The 10326-nt window shown below is 37.1% G+C and overlaps 1 protein-coding gene and 1 long non-coding RNA gene across 2 annotated transcripts; one reads left to right on the forward strand and one right to left on the reverse strand.

Moving 5' to 3' along the window:
• Positions 1-404: 404 nt before the first annotated feature.
• LOC148191811 (uncharacterized) lies at positions 405-1196 on the forward strand. Its single transcript, XR_015782592.1, has 3 exons — positions 405-630; positions 848-925; positions 1160-1196. It is a non-coding gene; the product is annotated as an uncharacterized LOC148191811 (long non-coding RNA).
• Positions 1197-7507: 6311 nt separating this feature from the next.
• LOC148191812 (uncharacterized) lies at positions 7508-10297 on the reverse strand. The gene is made up of 5 exons (XM_088100554.1): positions 10172-10297; positions 8782-9513; positions 8378-8441; positions 8233-8289; positions 7508-8035 (listed from the first exon to the last, which is right to left on the reverse strand). Exons 1-4 carry the CDS (start codon positions 10295-10297, stop codon positions 8279-8281), a joined length of 933 nt encoding a protein of 310 aa, XP_087956680.1. The 3' UTR covers positions 7508-8035; positions 8233-8278.
• Positions 10298-10326: the final 29 nt, after the last annotated feature.

Raw genomic sequence — 10326 nt, forward strand, 5'->3', positions numbered from 1 at the left:
TGTTTTTGGATTGGATTTGGTTATGTAGGAAACGTCTCCCAAGTGGATGTTGTTCTGTTACTCATTTTTATACAAGTTCTTTGGTTAATCTTACTTTGCTGTAATTCTGTTCGATTGGTAGTCATGGACCTAGTTGGCCTTGCTGTCAAAAAACTTCAACCCAATAACCCACTTCATTCGGCTTTGGTAGCAGTAATGTTGGTGAACCAAGGGTCCTAGAGAATGTATTTTTATGCGAGACGGATTTGTTAATAAAATGTTAAGAATTGTTCCCAAATTTTGTTGGATTGGTAATATGTTGTATGTGTATGAGTCCCCTTGTTGGGGCTTTAACTTTAGAGGCTGTAATGATTGGCTTGTGGAACTGAATTTTGAGATTTTCTGTTGAATTTATACAGAGCAAAAAGGGTTAGGTTTCCAAAGGGCAAGAAAGTGAAGCCAGGAGATGAAGTTGTGGACAAAGGAAATGTCGAGGAGGGTGAAGTTGACTTAACGAATCCCCAAGTAGCTGCCAAAGCTGCCAAAGAGCGGGCAAATCTAAGAAATCAATCTAGTATTTACTTAACATTGTTCTACTTTTCTTTCAGGTGGAGCATTGCAAAATGATTATGTGTATGATGAATCTTCTGGGTATGGCTCTTCTCTTCCATGTAAATTTTGGGAAATAGTCTGATATACATGACATTATTTATCTTTGTTGTAAATTTCAAAAGCAAAAAAAAAAATCATTATGGTATTAAGGAGGTGGCAAAAGTTGAGGGTTTGTACCCACTTCTTGTTCTAATGAATTCTGTTACGAAAAAGAGCTGTTATAAGCTTGTTCTGACATCAATATTTGATGGTCCAGGTACTATTATAGCAGCAGTTTGGGCTATTATTATGATCCAAATACCGGGCTTTATTGCTCTGCAGCATCAGGACAATGGTACAGCACATTCCTTTATCATCTTTTCGTGTGGTTTGTCAATTTTTATGCTGACATCTTTTAGCCTTTGTTTACAGTAAGTGTGGTGCCAAACATAGATGTGGATTTGGATGTGTCTTTAGTTGTTTGTTAAAATTTAATCTTGATTTGTGATATTTTTTGTTGGAAACTATATCAAGAGATGTGATATGTGTACGTCAATTTATAGATCTTTGGTGGCATAAAAACATGTAGGGTGATTAGTTGTATAATTAACACCTTTGGCTGAGAGGAGTGATAGGTGTAAATTTTACTTGTTTTTGTTGCTTAAATTGTTGTGCTTTTGAGTAAGTTTTAGTGTTAATTGTCATGAAAAAGTATATAATTGTTGATATAAGTATAATTTTCACTGTTTAAATGTTTTTTATGCTTTTGTTTGTTTATTTCGAAGCAGAATAAGGATTGGGAGCGCATCATTTGGCTATCGGCATCGAGAAGAGGACGCTCGTCCAGCGCGCAGAGGAGGCTCGTCCAACGCGCAGAGGAGGCTCGTCCAGTGCGCAGAGGACGCTCGTCCAGCGCGCAGAGGACGCTCGTCCAGCGCGCAGAGGACGCTCGTCCAGCGCGCAGAGGACGCTCGTCCAGCGCGCAGAGGACGCTCGTCCAGTGCGCAGAGGACGCTCGTCCTATCCACAAATCAGGATCAAGTACTTGGGTGTTCCTCAAACCATTTACAGCAGATATGTGGTGTGCTATGACTGTCTCATTTTTCGTGATTGGAATTGTTATATGGATTCTTGAACACCGAGTCAATAGTGACTTTCGTGGTCCTCCTAAGAAGCAAATTGTAATTATGTTAATGTACGCCTTTGTAGCGTCATATGATAACCTTTTACGGCCAGTTTATTGAATTTGGTGCAGCAATAGGTGCCCTAATGTTCATCTTTTGTTTAAGATTCTAAATCCATTTAACGAGTTATTAAGGAAAATTAAATTAATTAAAAGTTGAAAGTTAAAAACAATTGACAAAATTATGAAAACTAAAAGCTGAAAGCAGAAAACCGAACGGTTCCAAGCACAGAACGAAAGGTTGAAGTATAAATTGCACGGAAGTAAAAACCGAGCCGTAATAACATTGAGACCGAGCGGTCTCCGAAAACGGATTTGAGCGAACGGTAATTACCGAGCGTCCTAACCGCACGGTTCTTATAACATGGCCGATCGGTTAAGGCAGTAAATCAGAAATGAGCACAATAAAGCCGAACGGTAAAAGCAGCTCAAACAGTTAATGAAAAGGACGAACGGTATTAGGTGACCGAACGGTATGAAGATAACAGGCAATGGAAAATGATATTGAAAACTAAACCAAACACAAAAACGAAAGTTAATGACCGAACGGTACAAGAATATTCATTCATCAAGCTAAAGGTACCAAGACCAGAGCTAAACCAGAAAATAAAGAATCAACCGAACGGTTAAAGCAGCAAGGTAAAGACCGAACGTCCATACTGTGACCGAACGGTAGATGTAAGTATAAATGAAGGAGCCATTCGATCTCTAACAAAGAACGAACGGTCGATAAACAACAAGCACGACCACAGAGACAAGCCGAACGTCACAGAGCAAATAAAAATCAGATGAAAGGTGGACGAACGATCTCTAACAGTGACGTTAAAGACCGAACGGTTTGACAGGCAGAAACAGTAAACGTGCAGAATTCAAAACCAGCTGAAACGCAATTGCAGGAACAGTAAACTCGCACAATAAAGCTATCAGTACAAACGAACGTAAAAATTAAATTGCAAACAATCAACAACAGTATAAATTAAATGGCAGACACACAACAACACAGATCAGATTTCAGCAGAAATTGAATCGCATCAGTAGAATAAAATTGACAATTCAGTAACAGGAAATTAAATGACATTGTTCATTCAAATTAAAATTCATTACAATACAGAAAATTAAATTCGAACCGTACACCTCAAATTGGTAAACACTGTGCCAATCACCAACAGCTCCTACTGCCGTGACTTCTCCTCGGCTGGAACTCCCTATGCACCTCACAGCACCTCACGGCACCTCTACTCTCATACAACAATCTCACTACATTACATTATCTAGAGTTCAAAACTAATCTACTGAACTTGGACGAGAAGAACCGAGAGCCTCCTCCCAAGCGTAACCCTCTCACTCACGGCCTCTCACTCTTTTAAAGCCAAATTCTCAAGTCTCGTTCTGGTGCTGCCTCGTGCGTTTCCAGCCAGGTTGCCATGCTGTTGTCTCCCATTAGCAACCTTTAATGAATTTCTTCCATCACTCTTTTGCTTCTCTGTCAGATAAAGCCATGTGGGGCCCTCCACTTTGTTTACACTTCTGCATGTTCTGCACACCATCGCTGCCCATGCTGGAATAAACAAGGTTTGTGTCAGCTTTCCACTTCTCTCTCATCTCAACATGTGCATCCAATTCGGCTGGACTTGAAGACGGTGTGTGTTGTCGTTGTTGCTGTTTGATGCAGCTGGACGTGAATGCTTCCAACGTTGCAGCTCCCAAGCTTCTCATGGGCATGCTGCTGGAACTGCTAGACGGATGGGGTGTGAATGAACAGAAAACGGAAACTTAATACATAGTATTCATATTCAAGCACAATGAATTTAATTTAAACTCTCTTTAAGAAATGCCAGATATTTGAACTAGACAGGAGGTGACCAACATGACAGTAATCCCCAAATCAAAATAACACAGAATTCAATGTATAATAACACTACACCAACACAAAAGCTGAAATTACATTACACCAACACAATGAACTAAAACAACAAATTGGAAATCATAACAAACATTCTCAGCATTTGTTAAAACACAACAAAAAAGAGAACAAAAAAATAATAGTCATTTATTAATTCATATAATTCGTGCCACATTAAACAACTATATTTGACAAACTCATGGTACAGGAACATAACTGGTACCTTAGGCAAAATAAGTGGGTACCTGGGTGCCAGTTTTTGCACACCAAGGCCATCTGCGTCCATCACTCTCATTTTGGGGTGTCTTGTTTGTTTTCCCTCATTTTATCTATTTCTAAGTAATCTGGGAACAATTTCTTAACATTTTTTTAACATATTCGTGCCACATAAAACAACATTTTCTAACACTAATGGCACAGGAACAGAACTGGTACCTTAGGCAAAATAAGTGGGTACCTGGGTGCCAGTTTTTGCACACCAAGGCCAACTACGTCCATCACTCTCATTTTGGTGTGGCTTGTTTGTTTTCCCTCATTTCAGCTACTTCTAAGTAATTTGGGAACAATTCTTAACATTTTATTAACAAATCCGTCTCGCATAAAAATACATTCTCTAGGACCCTTGGTTCACCAACATTACTGCTACCAAAGCCAAATGAAGTGGGTTATTGGGTTGAAGCTTTTTGACAGCAAGGCCAACTAGGTCCATGACTACCAATCGAACAGAATTACAGCAAAGTAAGATTAACCAAAGAACTTGTATAAAAATGAGTAACAGAACAACATCCACTTGGGAGACGTTTCATACATAACCAAATCAAATCCAAAAACAACATCATCCATGTATTCAACATTCATTGCACTGACAAATCAAAAAAGAAACCAACCTTGAGTGAAGACCACGTCTGGCGGTTGGAACAGAGACGATTGCCTAAGGTGTGGGTGGGACTGACAACCCGAAAAACCCCTATTTTTGGTCCACCGAACAGCCCAAACTCCGGCGAGACTCCGACGAACCTCCCGCGGCACTCCGGGACAGGGACGCAAGCAGCTGGGACGAAGCGACACCTTCAACGCCTCCCTAAGTCGCTGGGCCGGAACGGACGGAACACGATGCCCTGTTCGCTTCGAGTGCTCCACGTCGGACCTGCGGCGCCCCTGAAACGGAACGGGCTGGAGGCGTTCGATCTCTCCGAAACGGCCTTCGACAGTGAACGGCGGCACTCCGGCAAGCACTCCGTCTCTCTCTCGCTCGTGAACCCTTTCTCCAACTCTCTCGTCTCTCTGTCTAGGTCACAGCATCCGTCTCCAATGTTCGCGCGGCTTCTCTCTACGAAGTTCGAAAATGAATTTCAAATTTGAAACGCAACTTTTACTCTGCCCGTGCCCGTCCCTCGCCACGTCACAATTGAAGCAGGTTTTCTCAGATTTCAGCAGCTTTTTCCCTCAAAACGTGGACCGCTCACATGCTGACACGTGGGCTGTGTCTAAATGTTGTCAAATTAAGTTGTTCAAGTATCATTTTCCATAAAAAAAGTACATATGTTTAAGTAATATTATAAAATTGACTAACTATTAGTTTACCCAATAAATTTCTTCTTGTTATATCAATCCAATTCTTTTAGAGCTCTAGAAAGAGAGGACTTCGCATCTGAGAGATCTGGAGCTAATTTCCGGTGTATGCTCTATGACCGTTTGCTTAATTTCCTCTCATCCTCAAGTTCATACCAGCATGGAGTCGATTTTGTCCCTTACTCTTTCAAACCAATTTATCCTCTGCAATTTGCTTCATCAGGTCATTAACCTCATGTCGATCTGCGATCTCGAAGCACATCTTTGATCCTTATACGCGCATGATAGCTCTATTTTTAATGCTTTTATCAATGCAATGTTAGAAGCATGTTGTCCTTCCAAGTTCTATATTCTCTTTAGACCTTTCAGAAGCTCTGTAGATATTTTGAGAGTATAATGTGGCTCACCAATCCTTCCCTTGAATTCCAAGGACTAGAAGGAGTGCTCCAGGATTATAGGGTCATATAAAACCCAAGAAAGGACAAGCAAATAGGAGAATTCGCTTTTGAATCTCCTTCCACCCTAGGTTAAGGTGAATTCGCTTTTGAATCAACGACCAGCGGAATGTAGAAGTTATATGAAAGCTCCCGCCACTTAGGTTTTAGGTGAGTTCGTTCTAGAATCACCAAGTGGCATTCACCACTTGAATTTTAAGTGAATTTGTTTTAGAATTATTGACCGATATTTGTTACTAGAGTTTTAAGTGAATTCGTTTTAGAATCACTAACGGCATTCGCACTAGAATTTTAAGTGAATTTATTTTAGAATCACTGAGCGACATTTTTAGTTGGCCGAGTGGTTTGTACGTAGTGTCTTGTCATCTTTACCGAAGAAAAATTAGCAATTCGAATTCGAATGGCCAAAACATGTAGCCAATCAAATTAATATCAAAATAGTTTAGGTTATGAAGTTGAATGGCTAAACAGGCGAGTCGGTTTGATCTTCGGTCCATATTAAGATGTGTTACAGATGAACTGTAGGTGTTTTACTTCCTTGAGACTTGCAAAATAGATGAGAACAAATGTGTCCAGTTGATGCTCGCACGAGAGCGAGGCCATTGGAACTTGACAAGATTGAATGTTAGTGGTCTAACTGACCGAGCGGGAAAGGACCGAGCAGGATATTTTTACTTACAAAAATATGCGTTAAATAAAATAGAGTAAACGCTTCAATATTTTATAATTTTTAAAAAGCTAGTGGAATCTGACAAGGTTGAATGTTGGTGGTCCAACTGACTGAGCGATAAGGGGTTGAACCTTCTTGTGCACAGGATATTTTTACTCACAAAAATATATATGGGTTAAACAAAATATTTAATATTTTATAATCTTCTTTTATAATGAAAAGTCATTAGAACCTAACAAGGTTGAATGTTGGTGGTCCAACTGATCGAGCGATAAGGGGTTGAACCTTCCTGTGCAGGTATTGATGCCAAGTAGCAATGTCGAGGCCGAGTGCATGTATGGTTCCTTGTGGTTTCATGGGGATGTCGCTCAATCCCACGGTGGGTGCCAAATGTTTCGATTGAATTTATTCGAGGGTCGGCCGTCCCTCCTTACTTTGCTTTCTATCGATCGTCCAATCCTCTCCGAGAACGCAATCCACTCCGATGGATTGTTGATCTACAGAAGACACTTTAACGCTGAAGTCAGTATGTTTCATAAAGAGATCTTTATTTTCTTATGATAGATCAAGGTTATTTTAACTGGACATCAATCTTATATTTATAGGGTTTGTGGTAACCAAACACATTGATTAACCATCAATGCTGTATATTTTTAGACAATTAAACCTATTAATCAATTAATATTGTATATTTGGAAAGAGTAAGGCAATATGACCTATTAATACATGCTAACATACCTGTTAACTATTCATAAATAACTATTAGTACAATTCTCAATTCAGCTAAACCAATTATCCAAGACAAAGATAAACTTGAAATTACAAATTAAATATTTTTATTTATAAATGCTGTATTTTTCAATGTATGCTTCTTATTTCGGCTTTGCTGTTTTCAAAATGGGTTCAAAGTACTAAAAACAACCTGAAATTTGAAAGGAACCTGACAACCTTGAGTTTTTATAGTTCACCAACTTCATAAAACTATTCGTTAAAAATGCATGTGGATGTTTTAAACATGAATTATAATCTATATTTAAATTGAAATTACTTTTTTAAGTAGTTTATTACTTCATGTCTTCCATCAACAAAATAAACCTCTCTACAGTTTTATTCTTGCACAGAGCTTCTATTAAAATGTTGTATGAGACATTTTCCCAAAAATCTTAATGCCTTCATCAACTTTCTTTTATAAACAAATACGCATGTACATTACCTATGTGACAACAGAAGACTCAAAAGTGAACCATGATAAAAGTTAAGTACTAGCGAATCATTATGATCACATGAAGGTAAAATTAAGAGCAAATGAATACAAGCAAACATTTTTTTAATCAGCATAACCACATGCAAATACAGTCAATATTTAGTGACACAGTTCATCACTTCACCTTTAATGAATATTCATGACTGTTCATCATTTTTAATCTCACACATTACATAATACAAATAATAATGTATTTCATCTTCAACTGTTGTTTTTTTTTTTTTTTAAAACACAACCACACCTAATAAAATAGGGACACATTCATCTTCGACTGAGTAGAACAACATTTTTTTTTTCATTTTTGTAAACACAATCACACGTAATAAAATCGGGACACATTCATCTTCATCCATTCTTTATGTCTTCATCAATCTCCTCTTAATTTATGCAATATTGGAGACAGCAACAGGGGCTCAACCTAGACGAATTATAAAAGCAATTATACTTTCATAAAAGCTATTTTAAAAAGTTATAAATTAAACTATAGAAGAAGTAAAAGTAGTATTGTAGCGAATATCATGCTGTACAATAGTCTCAAATAAAAATTAACAAAGAAATATCCCCTTAAATAGATATCAATAAAACATAAAATGACACTGATACAAAATTACTTACCAAATCTTACGTAACCATATGTTATGCTGTGAAAAACTGCATCTAATTAATCATCACCTGCACGTACATAGAGCAAATGATAGTATCACTCATCATAGAAAAAAAAGTTACCAAATTTTAGTAGCATTAGTTAATATTGATGTACCGTGGTCACTATCTCCATCGGCATCTGAATCTGAACTATTGATGGCACTAGAGGCATCGAGAGCCTATTTAAAACGAAAGAACGCATAGAAGTTAATCTTAAACACGATGCAGCTCAAGAAAACATTACGCTAAAAATAATGTTACCAATTCAGAGCACGAATAACTAGCCTTGCTTATGACTTTGTTACTGAATTCCCCTTCGAGAATTAGTTGAATTAAATTTTTCCATTGAAAAAAGAGAATAGCCTAGCTACTTATAAATTGTTGGTAAGAAAATGTCGAGTATTTTTTAATGAAAATGATGAATCATACCACTTGATAAAAAGAAATTAAAAAGAATGTTACAAATTAGCATACACCTAATTCTATGGAACAAAGATTAAGACATAAAAGCATGCATACCTCTTCTTCAGAATTTCTGTGCAGGGCAGAATTAAGATCAGTTTCCTTTCGAGGTCTCGCATATTCTGAATAGTACCACCTTGTCGGATTATCTATTTTGGTGACTGCACTAAAAGTTTTCATGGAGCTGCACTCGATGACATGGACTTCCTCTAAAGATGGAAAACTTAAAGTGAAGTTGCCAGCGCAAAAGCACGTCAGTTCTTTTAATCTTCTAAGATCCAAAACCCGAAGCCGCTCAAATATGATTTCTTCATTCTCATCAGATTCCTCTGCAACAATTGCCATCAATCCCTCACAGTCTTTCACTACTAGATCTTCAAGATTCACAAGCTCTTTGCCTATTGATGCTGGAAACACGCTTTTAAGGCTTTTGCATGTATTAACAAACACTTTTTCTAGATGGCGCATGCTTAGAATTCCACGAGTATCTTCATTCCAAACATTTTCCAGATTTGGCAGTTTCGATAAAACCAATTCTTTCAGAGGAAAAGTAATTAATCTCTCTTGTGTAGATTTTACATCAAATATGACTTTCACATTATCACAGTTTCGAACTTGCAATGTTTTCAATTTAGGTAATAAAAGAAGTAAACGGAAGGGTAGCACTTCATCTGATAAAAATTGGCAGTCCTCCACAATCAATGTGGCCAACTCACTGAAACAGAACTCATGCCATATCTCTGCTAGTTTTGGTCTGCTTTTGAGTTCAAGTTTTTCAAGTTCTGAAATCTGCACGTGCAAGAAATAAAAAAAATGAAACTAATTATGTACAAGAGTCAACGATATCTTTTAAATTACTACTCTACAAATATGAAATACTCACTTTTGCAAGTTTCAAGGCTTTCAAAAAGAAGTTAAGAACTGAGGTTTATAATTTTATTTAGTTGTCTTAACATGAAAACTTGGTCAATCGTTAGGTAGGTTTAAAAATGTAAATAAATAAATAAATTTATTGTTACGAATATGGACATTTTTATAAATAAAATTAATTAGAAGTTATAGCAAAATTTTGTAATGATTAAAATTACATCTTTTTTTTTCTGTCACCTGGATTTCCAGTAGGCTACTCTTATGTAGTAGTTAAAAAACATGAAAGTAATCCATTATGACTATGATTTTGAATAATTGTTTCATAAGATTACATTTTTATATATATTTTCTGTAGCCTAGAATTGCAGTAGGCTCTGGTTAATATAGTTTAAGTATGATATTCATGACTGTTTATTTTGATGAATTGTTAAATAAATTATGATAATTTTTCAATGTTGTCCTAAGCCCTCTTGCATATTTAAACAAATTCTACAGATGTATGTCCATACATCACGAAATGTGTTCTAAGATGCTGTATTTATAACGACAAGAATCATAATAAAATTTAAACACATACCTCTCTCTCGAATTTCTTCAGCGTAGTAGAGTTGAGATTAGTTTCCAGTGGAATATTATTGTCGTATTCAATTGTTACTTGTGACAACTTGTCTGCTTTTAGCGTACTTGGACATAAAGTTACCATCACATAGCAATATCTTACTGATAATTCTT

This window comes from Vigna umbellata, chromosome 10, assembly GCF_029865625.1.
Source record: "Vigna umbellata cultivar VRB3 chromosome 10, Vumbellata_1.0, whole genome shotgun sequence".
In the NCBI taxonomy this organism is placed as follows: domain Eukaryota; kingdom Viridiplantae; phylum Streptophyta; class Magnoliopsida; order Fabales; family Fabaceae; genus Vigna; species Vigna umbellata.

Bases quoted from the DNA above. Each gene is read 5' to 3' on its own strand.
- LOC148191812 (XM_088100554.1), bottom strand. From the start codon at position 10,297: ATGGTAACTTTATGTCCAAGTACGCTAAAAGCAGACAAGTTGTCACAA. The intron at 9,514-10,171 runs GTATGTGTTTAA...TTGCACGTGCAG, and splicing joins TGAAGAAATTCGAGAGAGAG to ATTTCAGAACTTGAAAAACT. The intron at 8,442-8,781 runs GTATGCATGCTT...CGTTTTAAATAG, and splicing joins ACAGAAATTCTGAAGAAGAG to GCTCTCGATGCCTCTAGTGC.